General features: G+C 54.6%; 1 protein-coding gene across 3 annotated transcripts; it reads left to right on the top strand.

The window, feature by feature from the left end:
* Positions 1-555: 555 nt before the first annotated feature.
* On the top strand, positions 556-15,852 carry SLC16A1 (solute carrier family 16 member 1). Of its 3 annotated transcripts, none has more exons than XM_042811260.1 (5): positions 556-635; positions 8,749-9,006; positions 11,258-11,401; positions 11,916-12,779; positions 13,108-15,852. In XM_042811260.1, exons 2-5 carry the CDS (start codon positions 8,790-8,792, stop codon positions 13,386-13,388), a joined length of 1,506 nt encoding a protein of 501 aa, XP_042667194.1. In that variant the 5' UTR covers positions 556-635; positions 8,749-8,789; the 3' UTR covers positions 13,389-15,852. The 3 variants fall into 3 exon arrangements, with proteins under 3 accessions (XP_042667194.1, XP_042667195.1, XP_042667196.1); XM_042811261.1 differs by lacking the exon at positions 556-635 and adding an exon at positions 1,046-1,132; XM_042811262.1 differs by lacking the exon at positions 556-635 and adding an exon at positions 3,186-3,384.
* Positions 15,853-27,253: the final 11,401 nt, after the last annotated feature.

Raw genomic sequence — 27,253 nt, 5'->3', positions numbered from 1 at the left:
GCCGAACCCGGCTCCATGCAGACGCAGCGCTGGGCCCCTCCCCGCCAGCTCTGCCTGCTCTGAGCCCACGGTTCCGGGCACAACATCTGTGCACAGAGCAGCGCAGCCGGCAGCGGGGGTTGCTCGAGTCCGTCTCATCCGCCATCCTCGCGGTTACGGCACAAACGGGCAGCACAGCGGCTTCTTGGAAAAGCCGCCTGCCAGCTCACGCAGGCGACAGCCAGAAACGTTCAGGTACATGAGGGAAGCGCCGCAGCCAAAGAGCACAAAGTCGGGCCGGCTGATGTCGGGCGAAGCACCGCCGCCAGGGGCCGCGGACGTCGCTTCCCGCGGACCCGCGCGGACCGAAGCGCGATGCCGGCGCTCCCCCGCCCGCCGTCGGGCCGCGCTTTCCGCTCGGGGCGGTACGTGCCGGGCCGCACGGGAGCCGCGGCCACGCGTGGGGCGCTCCGCGCACGTGGCGCGAGGACGGAGGCGGTGGCGCGAGGACGGAGGCGGTAGCGCGAGGACGGAGGCGGTGCCGCGGCCGGCCCGACCCGCTGCCCCCGCCCCGAACGGAAGGCGCGGCCCCTCCGCCCTTATAGCGGCGGGGGGGGCCGGGGGAGGCGGCACTCGGCCGGCGGCGGCACGCGCAGGTAGGGCCCGGCGCTGTGTTGGGCCCACGTGGCGTTCGGGGGGAGGAGATGGAGGTTGGAGCGGGGCAGGGGGCAGAGCGGTCCTTCCTGGGAGGTTTCGGGGCTCCACGTGGCTGGGGGATGGAGGATACGCGGGGAGGCGGCGAGACCTCGTGGCGGGAGCCTTAATGCTGCGGTTCGCGTGGACGCGCGGCCCCGAGCCCAGCCGTTGGGGGGGGTGCGTGTCCGTTGGGCGCTGAGCTCCTGCATAACGTTAGGGGCCCTGCTCGGCTCCGCCGCGGGGAGGCTGAACAGCGGCCGGTGGGCCCGGCGGTGGGCTGGGCTGGGATCCCCGGCAGCTTTGCGGTCGCCTCGGGAGCTGCTGGGACCTCTGCCGTGTGTTCGGGGCCGCAGCGTACAGCGCCGGGTCGCGGTCCGACGCCGCTCGACGGGTCCGTTCCTGGTTCGTTCTGCCGTCGGAGTTGCCTGCCTTTGTGTTTTGTCACCTTTCCATTGTGGTAATTCAGGCCTTGGTTTTTTGGTTTTTTTTGGTCGCGGTCTGGCCCGCGTTCTGCTTTTCTCCCCCACGTGGAAGAGCGGCGGGAGGCGGTGGTGACCTCCAGCGCCCTCCGAGGCGCTCCTGGGGCAGGGAGGGACGGGGTCGGGGGGGGGCTCCGCGCCGTCGGTGCTGCAACGGAAGACCTCCTGGCTGAGGGTCGTCCGAAACCAAGGTGAGCGCTGAGCGGAGCGCTGGCGAGCTCCTGTGCTGCGGCTGCATCCGCTCGATGGGGCGGCCCGGGGTGGGCGATGCCCCGGTCGTGTTTTTTTGGCCACTGAACGGGGAGGGTAAATCCGCTCCGCCTTGTGCGCTCTAGATAGCGGGGATGGATGCGAGGCGATTAACCGAGTTCTGGATGGCTGATAAGAAAAAGCTCCCGCGGGAGCTGAGGCCCCGGGGGCCGCGTGGGGAGCGTGAGGCCAATCTTGTCTGCTCGGCTATGGAGCCGTGCTCAGCTCGGGACCCACGCGTGGTTCCCCCCGCAGGCAGTGAGGCCGGGAAGGCTGCAGCGCTCTGCTCGCCCCAGGCCTGGCATCGCAGGAGGCAGCGGGGGGCTGTGGGCCCCCTGCCCTCGCCGAGCAGCCTGATAGAACTTGTGGTGTGGGGCTGCCCTGCTGCAGCGAGCCGGGCTGGGTGATATCTTGATAGAAAGGCCACCACGGCCTGCTGCTGCTTGGGGCAACACGGCAGCCCTTGTCAGCGTGTAGGAATGTGTCTGCCAGCACGTGTTGTGGGCTGGGGGGGGTCTTTCTGTGGCCATCTGGGTGGTGGGCAGTGCGTTGGGAAAGGCTGAGGTGCTCACAGTCCTGTAATGGTGCTGTGAATAGGCACAGCACATCTGTGGGGCACCCGCCTGCCCCATAGGTACACTGGACTTGGTATTCTTGGGCTTCTGTGTCAGGGGAGCCTTTTAAATCTATTCCAAGGCACCTGAAATACATTTTCTCGTTTCGTGGTGTTTGTTTTCTTGCTTTTCTGTATGCCTGAAGCCATTTTGTGGTGCACAGGCATCCCTTTCTCATGCTAAGTGAGGTAACTTGGTGCGTGCTGTCCCTTGGATGCCTCTGCTCCAGGCTTTTCTGGCCACGGAGAAGAGCAGGGCTGAAAAAGTCCCCTCTGGAGTGCTGCTGGGACTCAGGAACTCAGAGCCCCATGTCCTGCCTTCAAAGGAGCCTTCTCTGTCTTCAGTTCATCCCTGCCTGGTGAATCTTCCAGCCACGCACAGATATGGTGCAGGCATGCTGTGAGCTTCCCTGCAGTGTCACAGCTGTGGCCGTATCCTGTCCTGCCCTCCAGGCAGAGGTGTGAGAGCATTATCTGCTCTGTGCCCACCAGGAGGTGGTTCCTAATCAAAAGGTGCCAATGGTGCATCTGTTCTCACACTTGCCTTGATTTGTCTGGCAGCTAAGGTGGAAAATACCCAGAGACTTTTGCAGGGCTGGAGGCTTGCGTGATTCCGTTCCATAGATCCTTCATGAGGAGTTGAAAAGTTGCACGTAGCCTAAGGGAGGCAAGTTCTGTCTAAGCACATCAGTGTTAATGTTGTAGTTTTATGACTTCTCCCACTTCCTTCGGTGGAATAAGCCCATAATAGCAACCTTTCTGATGAAGAAAGCAGGAGCCTCTTGCCATTATTGTCTGAATGACTCATTTTGAAATGCTCCCTTCAAGCTGCTGCTGTGTAATTGTGCTGCAGCCAAAGAAAGTTTGTGTGGGGCTGTAGTTGGTTCCCAAAACCACAGTCCTCCTGCAGGTGGTGTCAGGTAATCTCCATCCACATAGCTGCAGCCGCCTCCTCTGTGCTTGGGAGGCTTTAAAGAGGGATGAGATGGATGTGGCTGAGAACAAAGGCGATGAGCTGCTGCCCTCAGGGAAGAGAGGGGCGGTTGGGTTGTTTAGACCGAAACAGCTGTGGGGTCCTGAGGTTCTGCTGCCCCACACAGTGAAACCTGGAGTGGCTGCGTCCTTGGCTGTGCGTATCGATGTCTAATGAAAGAATGCTGGTGCTACTTGGTACCACATTTTTCTCATTCTGAGGATTTCTTGGCAAGGTGCAGATCGTCTCTGAGGCATTTGTGAGTACTGCAGTGCTGAGAGAAACATCCCTGCTCCTATCGAAGTGTGGTCTGCGCCTGGGGATCTGAGACTGAAACCTGCACGAGGGGATGCTGAGAGCCACGGCCCTCCTGGGATGGAGTTGGGTGGCTGCAGGTGGGCTGGGGGCTGTGCTGTGCAGGGGGAGTCCAGCAGGAGCTGTGCCACAGGGCCTTCATTGCTACCACACCAGAGCTGTGGGTCAGAGGGATCTGGAAGAACTCTGCTTGAGTTGTGGCCATTGCCTGGCTGACTTTTTTTTTTTGGCTGGGTTTTTTCCCTTGATTCCTCTGGTTGCTTGCTTAAGCTTGCTTCATGCTTTCTCATACTAGTAAGGCTCCTGGTCCTTGCTCAGACAGGCTGAGATCACTGGTGGTAATACCTAGAGACAGCAGCCTAGAATGGCTGCTTGTAATGGGCCTGTTTTGGGGAGAGAAATTGGTACCTGCTTTCTTGTTTGTTTTGTTTTTCCTTCCTGCCCTGCTTTGTGCTTCTGACAAACAACCTCAGAGTCCTGTTGCATCAGCTCCCTGCAGGCAGGAGGGCAGTGCTGATGGCTGCAGGCGGTGAGGAGCTGCCTGGATGGGGTCAATGCACAGCAGTGCAGCCTCCTCTCGCAGCCCACAAAACAGGTGTGGTGGCTGCTGTGTGGGAGATTATCTTCAGATCCCTGCAGTCTCTGTCCTCAGCCGCTGTTTGTAGTGAGTGATGCTCCAGCGGAGCCCATAGCCCTGCTGAGGTGAGCGCTGGTGCTGCTGAGTGGGCTGCTGCACAACTCAGATCCTGCACTGCAGGCTGGGGCTTGCACTGCTGTGGGATCCGGAGCTGAGCAAAAGGTGAAGGCAGCAGCCACTGGCACCTCTGCTGAGCACAAAGCCATGCCTTCTGGCATCTGCTTGTCTGCTCGCCAGGCTGACAGACTGCAGCATGTCTGGGGCTCTGCTGGCCATCCTTGGGCAGAGGAGGGGTGCTGAGCAGGCTGTGCTGTGGCTGGCGAAGGAACCTTGAGCTCATCTGCGTGGGCTGCTGTCCTTGGGCAAACTTTACGTGCTACTGACCTCGCATCACCCTGGGAACAAATGCTTCAGCTGAGCAGGACCTCAATTGAGTATTGTTTTGGTGCAGAGTCCCTGCAAATGCTGGGTCGTCACGTATGCCATGCACAGCCAGGTTAAAACCCTGACTAGGGGCACTGGAATTGCATCCCTGTGCTTAATTCTACAAATGTGCTTAAAGCCAGTGGAAGCAGTGTCTCATTAGTTGATAACAATCTCTATTTGATCTTTTCTCTGGCCAGAAATTGTCCTGATTTGAAGCTGTGAGATGTTACTTGCTCTCCCCAGCTTGCAGTTGCTAGAAGTTCCATCTCCCCAGCAATAAGTATAAGCCTGCAGCTCAGAGTGAGGACCTCTAAGGGGTGCTTGGATTGTGCCCTGGATGCTGCCTGTCTGTGGCAGCTGAGCAAACCCTGCCACTGGGAAAGGCTTTAAAAGCACCTGAGGCAGGAAGTGTGATAGGAATGTGTGCCTGGTGCAGCAAAATCCCCAGTGGGAGGGATGGATGTGAGGAGACAGGCAGGGATCTGCATGGCCAGGGTGCTGCTTGTAGGAGAAACCCCTTCTGCCCTGAAAAAGAGCGTTGTGAGGTTACCTTTGTAAAGGGATTGCCCCAGAAATATTTTGCAGCATTTGCGGTGCTTTATAAATGTGAGCCTCTGTCTCTCCTCCGGAATCCTGCCAATCTGGAGCTTTAAAAAGCACAGCGATTTGCTGGGTTATGTAAGTAGAAGTCTTTAAATTTTCCTGATTCAGGCATCTTCAAAGAAGAGACCACAGCAGCAGTGCATAGGGCCTGGGAGAGGGAAAGGACTGTGGTCTTCCCCAGGGTCTGTTCCCATTTGATGCAGTCTGGATTGCATAAAAAAAAGACACAACTGCTCCTGCCATTGCTCTGCAGGGTGAGGGCTTGCTGTAGGCTACCTGTTCCTGCAGGTTTGTCAAGACTTCACAGGCTAGCATATGTGATACTTGCAGTCATTACTTGGTCTCATCAGTCTTAATTACAGCTAGTATGGTTACTTTGTTTCCTAATAGGGCAAACTGTAGCTGGCTGCCTGGCAGCTGTGAATATGATTTCCAAACACATCTTACATGTTGCTGCTCTTCCAAAACAGCACTGTAAATGTCATAACTGTTCATTTACTTTATATATTTTCTTTTGCAAAGGGGAGGGAAGCTTTCCCTTTGGACTGGCTGCCTGGCGTGTGCTTTTTCTCTCCCGTTTGAAGCCTCCCTTTGATAGAAGAAGTATTTTAAAACTGGCCTTCCTTAATGAGGGTTTGCAGTGAGTCAGGGCGAAGTGCTGTGACATGCAGAGCTCATGTAAACCCTCTGGCATCAAACTTTGGGGTTCTTGCTTAATAGTCTCCAACTTCAGTCCAAGGTATTTCACTATGCGTTGGCACTACAAGAGAGGTTGTCTTGCTCTTCAGAAGTCTTTTATGGAAGGATGCCACCTGAGCAGCCATAGAAGAGGAATGAGCCCAGCCATAGTGATTTTTGGCTCAGCTGCTTGGGGCTGATGGAAGATCTAAACTTGTGTTCCCCAGCAGCTCAGCAGTATCCCCAGCGTTCTGTTTAATAGCTGTTACTATCAGTGGCCTTTCTTGTGCTATCAAGTAGTTTGTATTTACTGACTAGCAGCTGGGTTTTTTGTTACCAAAATGCAGTAGCTTTTTTTTTTTTTTTTTTTTTTTTAATGTTTCAGGCAAATCAAGGCTGCTAGATGATGCCTTAAAGCTCGCTGGGTGCTGTGAGAGCTCAGTATGACTCCAAACCTAGGAGTGAGCTGCAGGCTGTGCATTGTGGCTGGAGGTGATGTCAAACGCCAGTATTTCTATCAGTGTTTAACTTGGAGTAACTCTGGAGTACTGCGTCCAGTTCTGGGCTCCCCAGTACAAAACAGACAGGGATCTCTTGGAAAGAGTCCAGCGGAGGGCCACCAAGATGGTGAAGGGCCTGGAGCATCTCTGCTATGAGGAAAGGCTGAGTGAACTGGGTCTGTTCAGCCTTGAGAAAAGACGACTGAGAGGGGACCTGATCCAGGTCTATCAGTATCTGAGGTGTGGGGGGCAGAATGGCGAGGCCGGACTCTTTTCAGTGGTGAGTGGAGACAGGACGAGGGAAAATGGCTGGAAACTGCAGCATAGGAAGTTCTGCACAAATGCATGAAGGAACTTCTTTACAGTGAGGTGGCGGAGCACTGGAACAGGCTGCCCAGGGAGGTGGTGGAGTCTCCTTCTCTGGAGATGTTCAAGACCTGCCTGGATGCCGACCTGTGTGACCTGCTGTAGGGAACCTGCTTTGGCAGGGGGTTGGACTCCATGAGCTCTGGAGGTCCCTTCCAACCCCTGCAGTTCTGTGTTGGGGTTGGGTTGCCTGAGGGCAGAGTGTGTGGTGGCTGTTTGGGGTGAGCTGTGCTGCCCCAGCTGGGGACTGCCTGGTGGCTTCAGCGAGTCGAGCTGCCGGGGATTGCTTAGAGGAGCATCCTGTGAATGATTGAGTGGAGGAGCCCGTGTGCTCATGGCAGTCATGTGCTGCGCTGGCTGGAGCGTGGGTGAATTACCCTTCCAGCCAGAAAGATCCACGCCTGGCTCAGGCTAAACCAGCCTTAAAGGCTTAGGGCGGCCTCGGGGCTCCCCGTGGTGTGGGGATGGAGCTGCAGGGCCACACGGGGCCTGGCCTGTGCTGTGAGGTGAAAGTGATCTGGGCGGCTGTGGGAAGGAGCTGGCTGCCAAGAGCACGGCAGAACGTGCCAGGTGGATGCTGGCATGAAAGCGGCCGTGGATGCGATGGTAATCGCCGTGAGGCCGAGCGGATGTGTGTTATCAATAGGGTGCATTGCACCTCTGTGCCAGGGAGCGAGCTGCCGCTGGAGCTGCCGCTGCCTTGTGGTGTCGCCTATAGGAGCTCTGCAGAAACGTCTGGTGCTCCATTATGTCTTCAGGTGAACGCCTGAGCCGGCATATTGTATGAGAGCATTTAGGCTCTGCTGAAGGAGCTTGATGTGCTCCTTCCTTCCCCTCTGTGCTCACAAGGCTCAGCGTGAGCAGGGCTGGGGGAGCCTCTGCAGTGCTTCAGCTCCAGGCTCTGCCCTTCTCGGCGGTGCTGCCTGCAGCAGGCATCTTGCTGCATGGGAACCCGGCTCTGAAGGCATCCTGAAATCTGCAGGGGCACGTGGGAGATTCAGGGGCTGTGGCAGTTCCTGTTTTGCATACAGTGAATCGCATGCAAGTGGCTGGTTTGGTTGTGTTTCCTCTGCGGGATGGATTGTGCTGCTCTCTGCTGTCTGAACAGCCTTGTTTTTTCAAGTAACTGCAGCTTCAAGGTGTGTGCCAGCTGTGCAGCCTGTGCAGGAGCTGTGCTGCTGGAGGTGCATGAGCAGCACTGTCCCAGCTGCGTTCCCTTGTGCTGGGAATGGCCTTTTTGGTATCAGGAGTGGTTTTAGTAGTGCTGGGATGCAGAGTTTCCTGGGAGGGCTGGAGCACCTCCCCCACCCTGCCCCAGGGGAGGACAGAGCCCTGGCAGCATCCCACTGTTGTTGCTCACAGCTAAGTTTAGCTGCAGCGTGTGACCTTCTGGGAATGCAGGACTAATGGGTGTGCTGTCCTGACACCTGCCTGCATTGCAGAAAGTCCTGGCTTGTGCACAGTTTTATCTGGTAGGTGAGTATTTAAAAACCTGGGAGTGCTGCCCTGCTCTGGGCAGCTCTCTGTTGCATGAGGTGCTTGCTCTGGAGGACTTCAGGAGTCCCTTCCCTTCTTACCCCATTTTGGGGTTTCCCAGATCTTCCTGCCCACCTGTGGGCTGCAGGATCCCCAGCACACCTGCCCCTCACTGGCCTGCATGGAGCACTCACTGTGGGCCAAAGCACTGGCATCTTCCTGACTTTGTGTGTGATGGGTCAGAGAGGGGTGTGTGGATGCTGCTCATCAAATGAGAACTGGTTTGGGGGTTTCCAGCTGTGCTGAGGTTCCCAGGCCCCAGCCTGATGGGTTCTGTATTGTGGGACCTAGCAGGGCCCGGCCTGGTGCCGCTGTCAGAGCAGCCATTTGAATGCCTTCTTTTTGTTGCTGTGTTCAGCTACTCTTGTAAGATCACGGCTTGCCCTTTTCAGCTTATAATAGGATGTCATCTCTTAAATATGTACTTTATAAACACCTGCTTGCCAGTGCTTTTAAAGGCCACCGGTGATCTGAGCGTTGGGTTTAAGATAACTTTCCAAAGCCTGCCTGCAAACCTGGGTTCTCCCCACTGGGAGCAGCCTTCCTGGAGGGAATTGGGGTGCTGGTGTGGCTGCCAGCTTCCTTTGCAGCACTGGGGTTGTTGGGTGCTGTGCCCCTTGCGGATGGGGCCCTGCACAGTAGGGGAATGAGTTTACAGCACTCTGTATTCAGCTGAGATGATACTTTGTCCTTTGCAGATCTTTGAACCCCAGCTGATCCATTGCCAACCTCATTCAAGATGCCACCAGCCATCGGAGGCCCTGTGGGATACACTCCTCCTGAAGGAGGCTGGGGATGGGCTGTGGTCATCGGAGCCTTCATCTCCATTGGATTTTCCTATGCCTTCCCCAAATCCATCACTGTGTTCTTCAAAGAGATTGAGGTCATCTTCAACGCATCTAGCAGCAAAGTCTCATGGATCTCCTCTATCATGCTGGCTGTTATGTATGCAGGAGGTAAGAGAATTGAGGACAGCATTTCATGTGCTCTTGCTTTGGAGTATGAGATGCTGGGCCTCATTAATTGTGTCTTGCTGTAGTGACAACAGTCAAAACTTTGATAAAAGTTAGGATTTTCTCATTACGTGAGAGCAAAATGTCTTTAGCAAGCTTGCTTGGAGTAGATTGCTCCAAGTTCTTTTCAGTGTCCAGAATGCAAAAGCTGGGTTAATCTGTCCTCTTCAGCAAAGCTGTAGGTAAATTCTTTCCGGGGTATTACAACTTGTGTAATTCTGCCCTTGTTCTTGTAACAGTGTGTGGTTGAGGATCTGTCTGCCCTCAGCACCTGCCAGAAGGCTGGGGAGAGTAGCTGTGCTGAGCACAGAAGCCCTGTTACAGGGTCTTTTCCTGGTTCAAGATGCTTAATTTTGGAATCCAGTAAGCACTGACTGCCTACCAGAATCTGTTCCCTTTTCTGGTCAGCTCTGACTGCTGAAATGTGCACTGAAAATGGATGTAGTCTGCTCTTCCCAGTGGTGCTGAGCAGTGCCTTAGACAGCTTGTGTTTGGAGATGGCAGCGTGCACTGGAAGATCAGAAACACGAGCAGAATAAAGCCAACTACTTAAAGTGAAACAGCTCCCCTCTCCTGTCCTTCAGAAACTGCTTGGAGTCTCCTAATCCCCAAGCTGTACATTTCATGCTTGCTTTTACACCAGCAAGTAGCAGGCAGATGTTGCTCCGCTGGGGTCATGTGTTCCATGTTCCTAAGCCCCAGTGCCTTGTGCCAGCCTGCACATGCAGTTTTGCACTGGGTAACCTGGCTGAAAGAAGTTCTTACTGGGACCCTGCTGTTGTGTGCACTTCAGAGGCAAATCGGAGCTTGTACTGCTGCCATCCCCAGCTGGCAGGATGCCTGGTCTTATTTGCATTTGTGCATCAAAAGGAGCTGACGTTAGCGGCCTGGCTGAGCATGAGCTCTTCCTTTTGGGGAACAGGCTCTGCTTTGTCCTTGCTTAGCAAGCGAGGCAGTGGGCACATCTCTCTGCTCCAATGTTATAACAAGCTTGTAAACAGTGTAGCTGCCTTAATGAGGCTTGATCTGGGCCATTCCTTTTCCTAATGCACTGAGAACAGTCCCTCTGCGTGCCCCAGAACCTGTGATGCCTGCTGCTGCTTGGACTTGCAGTGACTTTTGCTTCTAATCCTGAAGACTCCCTTGTCCTGTGCCTTATGCTGATGCTGCCAGCTGCTCATACTGAACAGTGCCCATCAGATCCAACAGCTCACTGGTTTTGCACCACTTGCTGTTACCTGCACTCAGACAGATGCATCCCTCCAGCCTGTTGGAGCGCAGCTTCCTCTGCTGCAGAAGCTGCAGTAGCAGCTGGGCTTCCCAAATGTTCTCTAGGCTTTGTTTAAACGAGGCAGAAAGGTCAAGTAGTGTCTGAGGACCCATGAATAACATGTTGACAACCTTGCTATCTGTTAATGGTGAAACTAGGTCTGTTAATATTCAATGGATGTTCATTCAGTTTATTTAAATACATTTTAGTATCTGTAGAGCATGCTTTGCAGTATCTAATCACTGTTTGCTTTGGATTAAAGCTCCTGATAATGAAGCACTTAAAAGGCGGTGTGCACAGCGATTGGGCTGCTCCTGCTTCAAGGGGTAGCAGTGAAAACTTTGCCTCAATCTCCCTGGCATTGTGCAGGAGCCTTCCCTTCTGCAAGCCCTTGGTGCACTTTGCCCAGCACCCACCAAAGCTGCTGCTTCATGGCCTTGTCCTCCACCAGAAACATCATGTTGGATGCAAACTGTCACCTTGTTATGTTTTGCCAAGCCCCTGGGCCATGCTGGACACAGAGCATGGGGCAGGGCCTTTGCCCTGGTCCTTGGGAAGCTGCGGGGCAGCTGGTGCCCTGACAGGTTCCTGCATAGGCCATGGAAGGCTGCTTGCCCAGGGAAGTTGTGGCTTTCAACAGCTGTAAACAGCTTCTGGGGCTCCGCAGGGCTGCAGTCCTCGGCACTTGCTAGAGTCTTGCTTTTCCAGTTGGGATTTCAGCACGTGCTTTAACTAAATGTCACCATTTCTTGTCTCCAGCTGTCTTTGGTCCTTCAGTCCTTCCCTCTTATCCCAGTTCCTTTGCTGGGTGAAATGGCACTGTGCAGAAATGAAGTCTTCCTGTGCGCATGTCTGCCTGGTCACTTGAGCGAAGGCAACCATGACAGTAACTTGCCTCTGGGCATGTCTCCTTTGACTCTCCAGGTCCCATCAGCAGCATCCTGGTGAACAAGTACGGCAGCAGGCCCATCGTGATCGTGGGTGGGTGCCTCTCGGGGTGTGGTTTGATTGCAGCCTCTTTCTGCAACACCGTGGAGGAGCTCTACTTCTGTGTGGGGGTCGTTGGGGGTAAGTGCCAGCTGTGCTCTGATGGGATTGTGACTGAGAAGCCTTTCTCAGAGGAGCAGCTTCTGTCTAGTAATTCTCAGGAAATGCTTACTATGAATTTGCGTAAGTCCCAATTCCCTTTATGTGCTCCAGTAAGAGGATGGCCCTGGTGATGCAATGCAGGAGGAATGTAAGTGCACAGGCACTCGCTCGCCTACTTAAAATAGAAAGCCTCCCTTTATTCCTGTCTCAGGTTAGGGTTGTGCCATGCTAGTAGATGTAAGGTCTGTCAGGGGTCATAGCAGGTCTGTCTTTTCAGCTTTCCTAACTCATGCATACAGCTTGTCCTCCCAATTACCTCCACAGTGGGTGTTGAGGTGTTGAGTATTGCTCATACAGGTTGAAGGTTAATACAGCTGAAGTGGTACTATTGAACACAAAGAACTGATCTCTTGCTCCTCTTGCTGAGCCCCTCTGTCATCACTGCTGGCTTCTGGGGATGTAGAACTTCAAATCCTTCATTTCTCCTCTTCAGGCCTTGGACTTGCCTTTAACCTGAACCCTGCCTTAACCATGATTGGCAAGTATTTCTTCAAGAAGCGTCCCCTGGCGAATGGACTGGCTATGGCAGGCAGCCCCGTGTTCCTGTCGACCTTGGCACCTGTGAACCAACTCTTCTTTGGCATATTTGGCTGGCGAGGGAGCTTCCTCATCCTCGGTGGTCTCCTGCTGAACTGCTGCGTTGCTGGATCCCTCATGCGGCCGATTGGTCCCAAGCCAGACCAGCTGAAAAAAGAGCCCACTAAAGAGGTATTGCAGGAAGCTGGGAAAGCAGTGAAAAAAGGTGATGGCGATACTAGCACAGACCTCATCGGTGGGAAGACAAAGAAACAGAAGAGCACGCTTTTCCAGACGATCAACAAGTTCTTGGACCTGTCCCTCTTCACACACAGAGGCTTCCTGCTCTATCTCTCAGGCAACGTGATAATGTTCTTTGGGCTGTTCGCTCCCCTGGTCTTCCTCAGCAATTATGCAAAGAGCAAGAAGATTGCCAGCGAGTCTGCAGCCTTCTTGTTGTCCATCCTGGCCTTCGTAGACATGGTAGCCAGACCTTCCATGGGACTGGTGGCAAACACCAAGTGGATCCGACCAAGAATCCAGTATTTCTTTGCCATCTCTGTGATTTACAATGGGGTGTGCCACCTCTTGGCCCCCATGTCCACCACCTATGCTGGGTTCTGCATTTATGCTGGTTTCTTTGGCTTTGCCTTCGGCTGGCTTAGCTCGGTGCTGTTTGAAACCCTGATGGACCTGGTGGGAGCGCAGAGGTTCTCCAGTGCTGTTGGCCTTGTGACCATCGTGGAGTGCTGCCCCGTGCTTCTGGGACCCCCCCTGCTCGGTAGGATGTCTCTGTGTGCTGCTTCTCCTTGTCTGGCTTTGCTAGTAGTAGCAGTAGACCAGTGGGGCTACTGGTCCCATCTGTGGGTGGTGCTCTCTGTGCCTGGGTGCAGGTGAGGGAAGGTAAGCAGCAGCTTTGGACCTGCTGTGACATCTGGGGGAATGAGAGATGGGCTGAGCCCTGGCGTGAGCCGGGGGAGCAGAAGGAATAGGCCTGAAGCAAATGTGGTTGGCTTGGGCTGCTCTTGGGAATGCTTCCTGAACCCCGAGCAGTTTCCAGGCAGCACTGGAGGTAGTCTTGTTAAACCATCCTCTCTCTGTCCCATCAGGTAAGCTCAACGACATGTATGGTGACTACAAGTACACGTACTGGGCCTGTGGGATCGTCCTCATCATCGCTGGGATCTACCTCTTCATTGGGATGGGCATCAACTACCACCTGGTGGCAAAGGAGCAGAAGGCGGCGGAGGAGAAGACGAAGAACGAAGGGAAAGAGGAGGAGACCAACATCGATGAGGCTGAGAAACAGAAAGAAGCAAACAATGATGTGGCTACCTTGCCTCAGAAGAGCACAGAAGACGGTGTCAAAGAGGAGGAAAGCCACATGTGAGGGACTGGTTTTAATCCCAGTGTGTCGGGGGAAGCGCCGCTGTCCTGAAGCAGCATCTGGGGAAATGTTCTGCTCGTGTTGGGCGGCTGTGAGAAGTGTATAAACCAGGTGTTCACTTTTAACCAGGCTCTGAATTGTCTTTGCATCTGTGTTCAACAAAGGTAACAGAGCTACATGCGCAGTATCCTCGCATGTTTGGGGTGGGGGTGGGGGAAGGGATGACTTTTTATATTCTGGCTTTTTAACAGTAACACGATTGTACTAATATGTGCCTTACAGTCTTCAAATCTAGCTGAATCTGAATGAGCCTTAACTCTACTCTAAGCCGTGCTTTAGCTCTGTATTCTTGGGGTTTGATGTGTGTGCGTTCGTGTGCATCTTTGAGAGTTCTGTTGATATAAGCCATAAACAGCAGGATACTGGGTTTGTTGGAGCATGATAGGTGTCAGGGCTGAGCCCCAGATGAACCCTGCTTCACACGCTTCTTACTGCAGACACTGGGCATGGGGGCAGTGGGTCTTCAGCTTCCATGCCAGCTGCCTCCTGGCTCTGTTAGGTGGTCTTCAGGCGTGATTTGAAAACTTTTTAGCTACTGTAGTTCTTTACAATTCTTCCTTTTTTGTAGTTTTGGTTCTCATGGGATAAGCAGGTTGGAGAAGGATGGCTGCAGTTCATATCAGGCAGCGTCTCCTGTCGCCCACTCTGGGCCTGAGCAAATCCTCCCTTAGCAAGGCATCACCTGGGTGCTGGGGTCTGTGCCCATGGGTGGGGAACCTGGCTCTGCTGAGGCAGGGACTCTTCTCAGTGTAATAAGATGTAATAGGAAATGTGTATGAGTGGAGCTCAGCTGGCACCGCAGCGGGGCTTGGAGCAGGTGACATCCCTTGGCCTCTCCACAACAGATCCAGGACAGGCTTCTACCTGGAGGACAGCAGCCCAGCATCTTATCCAGCTGAGACAAGTGGGTTTGGATGCTCAATGCTTTGCAGACTGAAGGGGCCGGGTGGACCAGACTGTTGTAGATGCATCCCTGAGACAGGCATTCTGCTTTTCCTCCTTTATCTCTTAGAAAAACCTCTTTTACTTGCTTCTGTTCAACTTAAGATCTTAAGGTGATGGATGCCTTACCGCTCTCATTTAGGACATGTAAAGGGGAGGAAAGAATTTGTAAGTATTTATTTTTTATTTTTTAGTGTTGGAAAATATCTCAATGTACGTGGAGCAGGTTTGTGGCTCTCAAGTTACAGTACACGTTGATCAGAAACCTTGTGAGAGGCTATTTTTTTCAAATAAACTTTTTTTTTTTTTTTTACAATTATCCCTTTAATGTTTAACTCTTATTTCATGCTGACAGCATGTTCCAGAAACGTGCCGGAAGATGTGTATTTTGGGCTGGTTCTGGGGAGACAAGTGGGGTTAAAGCAGCAGGCTGACCGGTCAGGTATGGTGCAGAATACTTCCTTGGCAGGTTTTTGTGTTGTGAGAGAAGAGGCAGCAAAGAAACTTGGTGCTTCCCTTTGAGGACGGCTGAGCCTCGGTATGCAGATCTTTTCCTGCAGCAAGAAGCTCCTTGGCCTGAAACTGCTGCATGCAGGAGACAGTGCCTTTTCCCATGGGCCTGGCCAAGGCTGACACAGTGCCCGACGTGGGGTGTGTAGGAGTGCGTGTGTGTGCATGCCTGTGTGCGTGTCTTACTGCTTCACTACAGTCTTTGCATGTCAGAAAAACACAGCCTTGGGGAGAAACTGAGTTCCTGCCTGCCTCTCCAGCTGCGTCGAGCTGCTGCTGGTGTGGTGTGCCCTGCTTGGTGCCCTGCTTGGGCCAGAAGATGCTGTGGCTCCAGCAAGGGGTGAAGTGTGTGTTTTGTGCCTCTTTCCATCTCTCTAGCTGCAAGATGGCAACAGCCAGGTTTGTTCCTATGCGCTCTGTTTTTAGAGACAGCTTTCCTCTCTTTTTAGCAGGATGCCTATGAAAGCCGTAAGGTTCCTCTTCATTGCCAGTGGGGGCCGCTTTGTTTGCTCTGTGGGTAGAGCTGTGATGGAGGGGCTCCCACCCCAAGCCCTGCTGCAGCCTCTGGTGCTGTCTGTGCTGCTGTGGATGGCTGCAGGCCTGGTGCTGCCAGGAGGACGGAACCCAGCTGCCCCCCATCACCCCATGGGGTGCCTGGTGCCCGTGGTGGCCTCACTCAGGGTGCTGACTGCTCTGCTCTGCACCTCTCCTGGCTGCTGCAGTTCTCTATTGTTGTCAGCCAGCTCCAAATCTCACAGGAAAAAAAAAAAAAAAAAGGCCAGGGTATTTCATACTGTAGAGTAACTTTATAAAGCCAGCAGTATTTTTGTACAAAAGGACTTTATTGTACTGAGCTTGTAATACTGGAAGACCGAGTAATTGTATTTTTCGTTAAGTTCTGCGTCTATTGTAGTTACCATAACTGGTTCCTGTTGCAATAAACTAACCGTGATGAGCTGCGGTGTGGTCCCTGTTCTGTAGGCACTGATGGTTCCAGTGGTGCTGGGCCTCCCCTGGTGGTAAGGGGGCTGTGTGGGTATGGAGGCTGAGCTGGTTCCTGAGCCCTACGTGGGGGTCAGGCAGCCTGCAGGCTGTTCCTGTGCTTGCCGGCTGCTCTGGAATGATGATTCCTTCTGCAGAAGGAAGGGCTCAGCTGGAGCTGCTGTGCTTGACCCCTGTGAGCCTTGCAGGAGGAGCTGGAGTCCTGTTCCCTGGAATCCAGTAGCACAATCACTGACACACGCTTTACTGTAAGTAACGCTGCTTCCCTGCCTGTGACTTCTGAAAGGCGGCTGGGCTGACGGCCAATTTGGCTTCTTAAGGAAAAGATGTTTAAATAATTTCCTCCTGTTTTGCATTGGTGAGCTGATAACGCTCATTTCCCCAGTCCTGCTGTTTACTCGAGGTGGCACGGCGCTGCTTGGCGGTCTGGCTGAGGGCTGCAGCCCTGCCTTGGGCTGCTGAGGAAGGGGCTGGTGTGTGGCACTAGGTGTGCTGCAGCCCTGCCTTGAACAGTGAGGTGACTCAGGCGTGAGGGTGTGGGCTGGGCTGCATGCATGCTGCAGGTGGCTGATGGGTGGCACGGTGGCCTCTGCTCTGCAGCCTCAGATCCCTGGGGAGGGAGTGGTGCTGCTGTGGGCAGTGTTATCCCTGTGTGGGGCTGCTGCAGACAGGTTGGGGGCTGTGGGGTGCGGTGCTGGCCTGGCTGTGCTCTGCAGGAGTTATCAGAGGTGTTTCCTCAAGGCGCTCAGACAGCCTGCCTTCCTTCCTCTCTGGGCAGCAAAATAAAATTCCCTTCATAGCAGGTAGAATTGAGGAAATAGTTGGGAGCTAATTCCCATGCCGTTTGTTTTCCAAGCCAGCTGCGCTCTCTGGCCGGCGATGTGCAGCAGTGACCGGGGCTCCGGGGGGAGCGGATGGGCTCTGTGGCTGCTGGCCAGGCTCACACCTCCCATCACAGTGCCTGCTCCCTTCCAGAAGCTCTGCTTCTGCCCAGTTCCAGGTATCGAGGCAGTGTGGGGCAAGCTCTCTGTGACCCCACTGGTCTCACTGCCCCAGGGGGCCGTGCTGTGTCTCCATCGGGTCACCAAAAGCTGGAGCAGGAGGGAGGGGGTGAGCCTGGAGCCTTGCACACACCGGTCCTGGTGGAGCAGCCTAATCCCCCCGTAATGCACACAATCCCCTCCGAGATGAAAGGCGTGAGCCCAGAGCAGAGCTCATTCATGTGACAAGCATGAGGAGAGGATCTGGGTTCCTGCCCGCTGCAGGTTGGCTCCGCGCACGCGGGAGTTTGTTCAGGTTTTTCGGTGGCTTTGAGTTCTGCTGAGTCTGCAGCTCTGGCTGAGCAGTCAGGGCTGCTGCTCTGCAAACAACCTCCTCTGTTCCCAGCCGCCTGGTGAAGGCACTGGCACGAGTTGTGCTGATGCCGTGCTGGGAAGAGGAGGCGGTGGAACTGCTGGCCTGAGGGCATCCGCCCAGAAAAACTGAGTCTGCTTGGGAGTCAGCAGAGAAGCGAGCTGTCCTGCGTGCAGCCGAGGCTGCAGCGTGCCCAGGGGGACGGCTGTGCAGCACCAGGCTGTGCCACGCACATCCAGCTGCTCCCTGTCCTCCTACAATCATCTCAGTGCACCTGAGGTCTGTTCAGACTGCAGTACAGAGCAGTTGGGTGCCGACACGCTGCGTCTCCACTGCTCTGAACCGCGCAGGGAAAAGCACCATCCATTAATGTATGAGCGGAGCAGCAGAACAGCGGACAGATAATCAATTGTTACAAGATGCTCATCAATTATTTTCACTGCACATTATATTCTGTTAACGAGAGCCCTTTGCCGGTGCCACAGAAACATGAAGGAGCCGGTGAGTGATGCTCTGCCGTTGCGCGGCAGAGAGGCGGCTGCAGAGCGCAGCGCACCCCGGCGGTGCGGTCCTGCGGGACCGGATGGGCTGCGTTCACTGCAAACACGGCCAAGGACGCACCGCGCTGCACTTTGCCCAGGCCTTTTCCCTCAGAGGACTCGAGACCTTTGCTCTGCTTTCTGCAAACCGTGGTGGCCTCGTGTTGCTCTGGTGCACCTGGCAGCTCCGCAGCGTGCAGCTGTGATTCCATCTCTGTGGCCAGGCGTGCTGCTGCCCGGCACGGGGCTGGGGCAGTGCCACCACGTGCGGGGCTCCGGGCCAGCACAGCACTGGCTGAGCCCTGCCGTGGACACCTGACTCGTCTGAGCTCCGTGCCGTGGCTGTGCGCAGTGGGGAGTGGCTGAATTCAGCCTTGAGATGGGCTTGGATGTGTCCTGAGTCTGCCCGGAGCCGCTGCTGTGTTGCCTGTGTGGTTCCTGGGGCTGTGCTCAGATCGTGTCCATCCTGCACACAGTGCACAGCTGGGAGCTGGTGAGGTGATGGAACAGCTGCCCAGAGAGGCTGTGGATGCTCCGTCCATCCCTGGAGGTGTTCAAGGCCAGGGTGGATGGGGCCCTGGGCAGCCTGGGCTGTTATTAAGTAGAGGTTGGTGGCCCTGCGTGTGGCAGGGGGTTGGAGCTTTGTGATCCTCGAAGTCCCTTCCAACCCAGGCCATTCTGTGATTCTGTTAGCTGCTGGTGGGTGCCCAGGACCCCCCTGCACTGCATGGCCGGGGGGGACAATATCACCCCCTGAGCATCAGCAGAAGCTGCAGGGAAAGCATTTCCCCTCCTACGGCCTCAGCGCATCTCTGCTCATCCCAGGGGGCCGTTGGCATCAGAAAAGAGTCTTCCTTTGCTGTGACGGTTCTCTCCTTGGTATGGATTTAACGATTACCATTAATCACGAGGAGACGCTGCTCTGGTGGCTGCAGAGGCTCTCGTCGGGGTGCACAGCCTCGGAGTGGGCTGGGGGGGGGGGGCCTAGCAGCGGGATCGGGAGCGGAGCCGGAGCGGGGTGCGGGTGCGGGGTGCGGGATGGGCACGGTGCGGGGTGCGGGGTGCGGGGTGCGGGGCTCCCCCTGGCGGCGGCGGGTTCGGACAGTGCGGGAGAGGGGGAGGCTGGGCTGCGTACCCGCGGGGAGAGTCAGCGCTTCCTATGCAAAGTTTAGAAAGGGAACGACAGAAAATGAAACGTGTGTGAAATGTAATTGGCGGCTGCATGTTGTACATAAGAATGAGCCTGATTTGGGGGATTTGATCTTTGCAATTAAAGATCCGTGTCTCGGTTTCATCTCCCCCTGCCATCACTCCGCCGCAGCCCCCCCCCCCCCCCCCGGCAGTGCCCTCGTGCCCCTCCTCCCCTTGCCCTGCACGGGCATTGCCATTGTCACATGCATCTGCAGAGCTCAGCATTCCCCACAGCCTAATTGAATTGAATTTGGGGGTAATTGCTGCTTAATCACATTGTCATAACCTGCAGAGGTTGAATCTGCTTGGGGCAAGGAGCTGAGTCACAGCTCGGTGGGATTGCCCCCATTCCTGCCCCCACTGCACACACCTGAGTCGTGCAGCAGCAGCAGTGGGGATGTGGGGGTGCATAGAGGCTGTATCTGGGCGGGGGGGAAAGGGCTGAACAGCACCAGCATCAGCTCCAGGGCTGTGCAGTGCAGGCACGGTGACCCTGAGGGCAGCTTTCACAGCCCACTCCTGCACATCCACATCGGAAGTTCAGTTTATCGCCTGAATCAACGGCCCAAGAGCCGCCTCCCTGCAGTCAGATGGAGATTAACAATCAGGGGAAGTGGCTGAGCAAGGTCCTGCCAGGATGCAATCTGATGGGGAAGAAGTTAAGGGAAGATATCAGTGTAATATTTCAATTTACTCTCCAGATAAGAGACCTCATTTGGGGATTCTTTTTTTTTTTTTTTTTTTTTAAGCTTCATTTTAATTAACTAAAAAAAAAAAGAAACAAAAAAAGCCCTGTTTTCCTAAGCTCTGCAGGCGTGTCCCCATGATGCAGCTCCCTGTAGACGTGGGTCCTGCCCCACTGCCCCACATCCTTCACCCCCAGCCCAGGGATGCCCCAAACCTGCAGCCACCATAGCAAAGCCAACCGAGCTGTTTCACCCAACAAATGTGTGAAAATGGAATCTGTTCTGCAGTCTGATGACTCAGTAACGAAGAGTGGAGTCCCACACTGCGCTGTGTCACGTCTCTGATGGTTTCATAGCTTTTATCTTCATGGAGGGAGCAAATTTACCCAGCTTGCAGCTGAGATTGCAGCAAAACGGGCTGAGCATCGCCCTCTGCTCTGTGACATCCCAGCAGAACGTCCCCAGCACGGCACTGGGAGAGGGACTGCAACTCAGAGCCCGTGGGCACCGCATGGCCCAGTGCCTAAGGAGCTTCCTCTGCAGATGAGTCACTGTGTGCAGAAGTGAGGGGATTGGGTTCATCTGTGCACAGCTGTCACTGCCTGGCACAGGAACTGCGTGCAATTTCTCATAGAAAAGGAAGAAGGAAAGCAAAGAGTTGGTTCTGCTGAGGCTGCCCTGCTGCAGGGCTCAGGGAGCCACGCTGCAGATGGCAGAGACTGTTGTGAATGTGATGAAGGCAAACCTGTGGTGTCACCCAGAGCAACTCCTGAACTCACAGAATCACAGAATGGCCCAGGTTGAAAGGAATCTCAAGGATCACGAAGCTCCAACCCCCTGCCGCACGCAGGGCCACCAACCTCCACATTTCATAGCAGCCCAGGCTGCCCAGGGCCCCATCCAACCTGGCCTTGAACACCTCCAGGGATGCACGGGGCATCACAGCCTCTCTGGGCAGCTGTTCCACCACCTCACCACTCTCATAGGAAAGAACTTCCCTGACACCCAATCTAAATCTTCCCTCCCTCAACTCCAAACCATTTCCCCTTGTCCTGCTGTTATCTCCCCTTTCCAAGAGTTGATTCCCCTCCTGTTTGTAGGCTCCTGACCCTGAGGTGGGGAGAGGCAACACATGCTGCTTCCATGAGCTGCTCCCACTGCAAAGCACACAGAAGGAAAGCAGTGCCTTCATTGGCCCATAGCACAGCTCCGGGGTCACAGTGTGTGGGGAAATTCCCAGCAGCAGCTCCTCTGCAGCACCGATGACAGCGATAGGAGCATATGGGGCACAGCCCCGCACTGCAGCACTGAACAAGAGGCACTCACAGCCGTCCCTGCATGAGGCTTTGTATCATAAAAGTGAGACCTTACGGGCCTAAGTGTGTAATGAGCAGCACATGAGTCAGAACCAACCCGATTATAACCACACCTGTGCAAACAGCAGCTCCCGAGATTATCTGGGGATCTCAGGCTTCTCAAACAAAAGGCAAAGAAAGCCACTGTTTGTAATGCCTGCATCTCACGCAGGCAGACACTGAAGTCATTATGCTTCATTATGGGATATCATCTCAGAATACCAGCTCACTAATTATTTCGTTTTCCACCCGCATTGCGCGGGGCATCGGCTGTTGCACCGCAAGGTGCGGCACCAAACAATCCGATCCTCTTGGGCTGTGCACGAAGGGGACACGCGGCCCCATCAGTGCCTGGCAGCACCCGCACGGCTCTGACACCGGGCCGGTTGCGGGACGGCAGCAGCACAGCGCAGCGGGCGGCACCAGAGGGCAGTGCGGGGCCGGAGCGGCTGCGGGAGGCGGGGGTGGCGCGGGGTCCCGGAGCGGCACCGCCGGGCTGAGCGCGATCCTGACCCGACCCCCCTTTTGGGTATCGATCGGCGCCGATTCCCCCTCATCTCCCCCCTCCAGCCGCTTCTTCTCCAAGCGAGCGGCCCCGGGGCTCTCAGCCTTTCCCCCTTCTGCCCTCTCCTTTGCGTTGCTCGCAGCCGCAGAGCATCAGCACACGGGGAAGAGCTTTGTAATTGAGGTAAAACGCTGCCTGCTGGAGCACAGCACTTCTAACAGACCTCTTGTTAATTTGTTGTTATTATTACGGGTAACGGATGGTTTTTCTTGAGCCATAGAATTTAACAGAGGAAACAACAACAACAAAAAAAAGGAGTAAAAATAAGGACCGGTGCTCTCAGCTGGTCTCCGTGGAATTAGAACAAGGAGGATCAGCACACGGGGCAGCTGGGTAAAGAAGTGCTGCTTGCAGGGACCTGTGAGATGAGAGAGGAGGAATGAAAGCAGGATGAGGGCAGGGAACCCCAGCAGGATGGAGGCAGAGGGCTGGGAGGCACCTCACTGAGCTGACCTCACCTGGGAGCTGGGGAAACCCAAAGGACCCCCGGCTCTGTTCTGCAACCCCCAGCAGTCAGAGCCAGGAATCCTCCTCTGCCAGCGCTGCCCCACCAGCACTGCATACACTGGAGGTTATCTGCAAATTAATGCACAGTCGGCCAGGGGGCATGGATTATTATGGTGAAATTATGCAACTAAGTGGGTTGTTAACAAGTGGATTTAAAATTCACAAATGAGAGGGGAGGATGACGGGGCAGAGAGTGGCGGGCGCACGTTAATTTATATCGTCTGACGAGGAATCAGTGATGTTGGGAATGAGATGGGGGGGAGGATTGAAGGGAATTCGTTCTCAAAAAGAGCTGCCAAGGGCACAGATCGCACTGCGCTCAGCCCGTCGCTGCAGGGCAGCCTCCCTTCCTCCATTCCTGCTCCAAGGAGCGTCACTCCCAAACCGGTTCCAAACAAGGGGACGTGCACAGAACCCAATTAAACACATTCCAGCTTTGATTGCAGTCCCGGTGCCGTGTCAGCTCAGCCAAGGGTGCTTACAGCCATTAATCACCTGGGCTCAATTTGTGCTGCTGGACTCATTTGGCTCCTGCGCAGGGCTACGATGCTTCCACCGTGTGCTTAACTTTACAAATAATTTATCAAACACAACACCCAATTAAATTGCCCTTTGGTACCTTTTAGACATTATATTGATCTTCTTTTTGCTACCTTCACCTCTAGCTGCGGTCCTCGGGTTTGCTTAATATCATCAACATTGCTGCATCTCCTTGCATCCTGCTGCTCAGCCCGTGCTGTGCTGTGCCTTGCTTTGCTGCACACCGCCTGTTCTGAGCTGCAAAGTCCATTTCCTGCCCCACCTTGGGATGCAATAACAGCAGGGAAGCACAGCCTCGTGCATGGAGCATGCAGACCCCGAGCACAGCGTGGAGCCTGCCCAAAATGGGGCTATGGGGGCACTCAGGCTGTGGTTGAACCTCCCTCCATCACCTGCAGCCCTGATAGCAGCACTGCAGGAACCACAGGGTTGCCCAATGGGGAGCTGCAGTTTGGCACAGGAGGGGACAGCTGGGGACAAGCAGCTCCTGCCCAGCCAGCAGCCCTGAGCGCTATCAGGGCTTGCGCAGGGGAGTGCATGGCATCTAAATTAATCGCTTTATTTATTTGCTTAATTAAATTGGAGAGGTGCCACCAGAGAGTGGAATGAAAGTCGTAATAAAGGATAAATGTGTGGAGCTGGGCAGTGCTTCTGGGGCAGATGGGAGGTTGGGAAGGCTCTCCCTGCTCCCCCTCCACCCCTCACTCAGCCCCAGGGAGTGCAGGGATTCACGCAGGGAGCAGCATCCTGACAGCACCCACCCACTGCCCACACTTTTCTTAAGGCTGCTGAGGGGAATGAAAAGCAATCCACGTGCAAATCCATCTTTTCCACGTTTACATCTCCTAGTTTGCAATGCGGCACAGCATCAGCCTCTCAGCAGCTCCCCAAATCCCCCTGCCTTGCAGTGGGCTCAGTGCTGGGGTGGCTGTGATGTGACCATATCACAGTGCTGGTTTGGGCCCCGCTCTGCATGCACAGCACATCCCCATCGCTGCCCGCAGCACCGTAGTGCCATCCCTGCTCGCAGAGTGCCGAGTTCCTGCCTCCTCATTTAGAATGTCACAGCTTGCATTTTGCTCTTTTATGCTTTGTACTTTCAATGAACTTCGCCTTCCAGGGCCCCATTAGCTGGTTTAGGACTTTCTAACAATCATCAGGGAGTTGTTCATTGCTAATTGTGCAGCCAGTAACACGCCTGCCAGGCTCCCTAGCGCTCCCTCCCTCTGCTGCTCATTATGGTGCATTTTGAGGACCCAGAGCAGAGCTGGCACCCCTGGGCAGGGTGGGTGCTCCATGGGAGCTGTGCATGGGATCAGGCCAGGCCCTGCTCTGCTCTGACCCTCAGCATTGTCCCATGTTGACCCCAGAGCTTCACTGCCATCAGGGCAGGGAGAGAACAACAATTTCCAGAGGTCCCTGCTCCCCTGGGGGCATGAAAAAGGGATATTCAAAAAATGAAAGCTCTTTTAAGACAAAAAGCACAATGCATAATGACTGCAGGCAGATAACACATTTAATCCTCTCGAGCAAGAAGGAAGATCCCTGTTAATCCCTGTGATCCCTGAGGAGAGGGTGGGAGGCAGGGAGGGTGGGAGCAGCAGCACGGGGTGTGAGCTGGGGGCCATGCAGCCCCTCCTGCCCATCCTTGGGAAGGCTCTGTGCACCCCCACGCACTCTGTTTGCAAGGAAAAGCAATGCCCTTTGGCTGCAGGACCCTGCTGTAACCCAGCACCAAATTAAATCAGTTCTAGGAACGGTGTTTGATCCAGGAATGGGTCAGGGGAGACCTTTGGTGCCCAGAGGATTAATATCCAATCTTTGTCCTGTGCACAACGTGCAGCAGTTAATAATGCGCTCAATTCTGTAGCTTATTCCCAACCCTCTTCACCAGTAATTAGATTGGGAAATGATGAACTGTGGGCCTGGTGGCATCTGCATGCTGGCCAGAGCTAATCAAAAAGGAGAAAATGCACTTCTTTAATTGGCTCAGGCCATCAGAAACATCTTCCTATCAAACATGAGTGAGGATTTTGTGCCCAAAGTCCTGGAAGATTGGAAGCAGAGCTGCACCCACATCCCAAACAGTGCTTGGAGCTGCAGGGCATCCCATCATCTCCCCTTGGGAACATGGACAGCCTTCCATGGCAGCGCCCTTTTTGTGTAACCACGTGCAACAACTGAACACTTGTCCCAGTATCGACGGCGAGCAGCTCGCGCCGTTCTCACTCGCTGTGACATTGCTCTCAGCACTGCTGTGCTCTGCCACCACTGCATGTCACTGTTCAGACAGCCACCAAGGAACACTTTGGTGAGGTTCAGCACAGCCCTGGGGAGCTGCTCCTGCAGGGGCTGCCCCTGCCCACATCCCTCTGCATAGAGAGACTGGAGGGGATGCATCAGTCAGTGGGGCCATCGGTCACAGCACTATGCAGGCACTGCTGGGCCACAGCAGGAGCCCTTTTCTCTAGCCCTGAGAGCTACAGCGTGGGATAAACATCACCACTACCACTCAGCATGACCCATTTCAGGTGTGATTCAGCTTTTCAATGCAAGAGAGAAGTGTTTTCCAGGTGCACGAGGCTGCAGTGCTCTCCCCTCATTTAACACCTGCCTGGGAGCAAAGAGGAAGGAAGCGATTGCAGAACAAAGAGGTTGATTCTCCCACTGTCCCAAAAGCAAGCAGCCTTAAATATTTATAAACATTCTTTCTCAGCCCTTGCATTATTAAGCACTGGGTGTGTGGTTCACTCTCCCATGAATGCACTGTATTTTTCTGAATGGGCTCCATGCTACACGGACTGCTGGCTGTGCTCTGCATGGTCTGTGGGCAGTGAGCAGATGGGCTCGCAGTGCACCAACCCACTGCAAACTGCTCAGGGGCTCCCAGGTCCCTACCTGGGACCAAAGGCACCGAGTGAGTAGTCCTCACAGTGTGTTTGCCCATGGGCAGAGCTGCCTGGGGCAGGAGCATCATTAAGGTGAAGGAGAGGCTGCAAATACAGCCAAAGGAGTTTGGCTTGGCTTGGTGCACGAATTGGAGCTGCCCAAGAGGTGCAGGGCTGGCTGTGAGCAGACCAGCAGGCTGCTGTTAAGGCAGTGGGAAGGGCTGAATGCACAGACCTGAGTGCAGAATCACTTGCCATGCATAGCCACACACCAGGGCTTATCCACCTACAAATAGGGAATATCCTCTTCTGATTTCTGCTGCCACAAGGAATGGCTCTGCAGCCTGGCTCCCTTGGGTGCTGTAGATAAGAAAACAGCCATCCTACACAGCATGGCCAGGACACTCTGAGCCCCCATGGGCAGCCCCTGCCTGGGAATGCTGCTCAGTGCCCTGGGCTGCACCGTGCCCTGCAGTTATGCACGTGGCTTTTACAGGGAGCTGGGTTTGGATCAGATGTGATATAAATGCTGAGCACCCAGAGTCAATTTGTTTTAATCTGCTAATACTGCGGAGGCTGAAATGTGTGATTATTTTTGCATATTTTACTTTGAAATGCAAATTCTGACAACAGCTTCAATATCTGCACAATCTCCTGGGGTCAGAGGACAGAGGGCAGCTAATCTCTTGAAATAAATCTATTTCCCAGTAATTCTTTGTGCTATCAGGCCCCATCTAGCTCTCATTTCCCCACCTGGCTGGTCTCAGGAAGTCTCCTGGCTTTCGGTGCATTGCTCTGCTATCACCCCAAACCAGCACCAACCTGGGATGAAGCACTGATGGTAACAAACAGCCACCCAACAATGATACACATGAAGTTGGGAAGTATGAAGCTGAGATCAAAACTATTTTCTTTCTATAACTACGTGGAGGATACATTCATTTTGCTTGGGAAGCAGCAGTCCTGCAGGGAAGGAGGTGACCCTTGAGGGCAGGCTGTCACTGCACTCTTTGCTCCCAGCCCTGGGCCCATTGCCACCCCACTGCTGGACAGGAGCAGTGCTGCCACGGCTCTGGAATGAGCTTTGTTAAACTGTAATAAGGTTTGTAACTCTGCTAATGTGCCATATAAAAAGAGATGAAAATTGACGGCGAGGTGCAACGACCTGCACTTCCATCCCAGCCCTCCTCCCTTCCGTAGCACGGAGCAGGAGCTGTGAGCACTGATTGCTCTCCAAGCAACACCCAGGGAGCTTTGCAGGGAGCAGGGATGGCCCAGGACTCATCGCAGCCCCCAGCAGTGCCCTGAAGCTGCTCCATCGCTGGCACTGGGGGGCTCTCCCACAGCCCCAGCCCCAGGTTTGGCTGCAGGACTGCACATCACACCGGGAGAGGATTTTCACTCCTTCAAATCAGCTTTGGTGAATTTTCTTCTTCTTTTGAATCAGAGCTTCCCACCAATTAATCGCTGCCCAGCTCCTGCCGTCGCATTTAAGGGCTCAGCTGGAGACTGAGATCAGTAGCAGAAATTAATCTTTGTGTAACGAGGGTTGCACAGCAGTGACCACTGCCTGCATGGAGGGACCGTCCTGCTTCAGCGCCCAGAGCTGCTGCTCAGCCCCTACCCTGCATGTCCTCACCCAGAGGGATGCTGCCCAGGGCAGGGCACGCTCCCAGCTCCCATCAGTAGCACAAGGATGCCTGTAATGAGTGCTGATATCATTTCTAATT

The sequence above is a fragment of the Centrocercus urophasianus genome, unplaced genomic scaffold, assembly GCF_019232065.1.
Source record: "Centrocercus urophasianus isolate 14NV4802_14NV808 unplaced genomic scaffold, USGS_Curo_1.0 seq_124, whole genome shotgun sequence".
Taxonomy (NCBI): Eukaryota; Metazoa; Chordata; class Aves; order Galliformes; family Phasianidae; genus Centrocercus; species Centrocercus urophasianus.
Note: the sequence above shows the minus strand (reverse complement) of the source record. Positions and strands in the feature narration are given on the sequence as shown.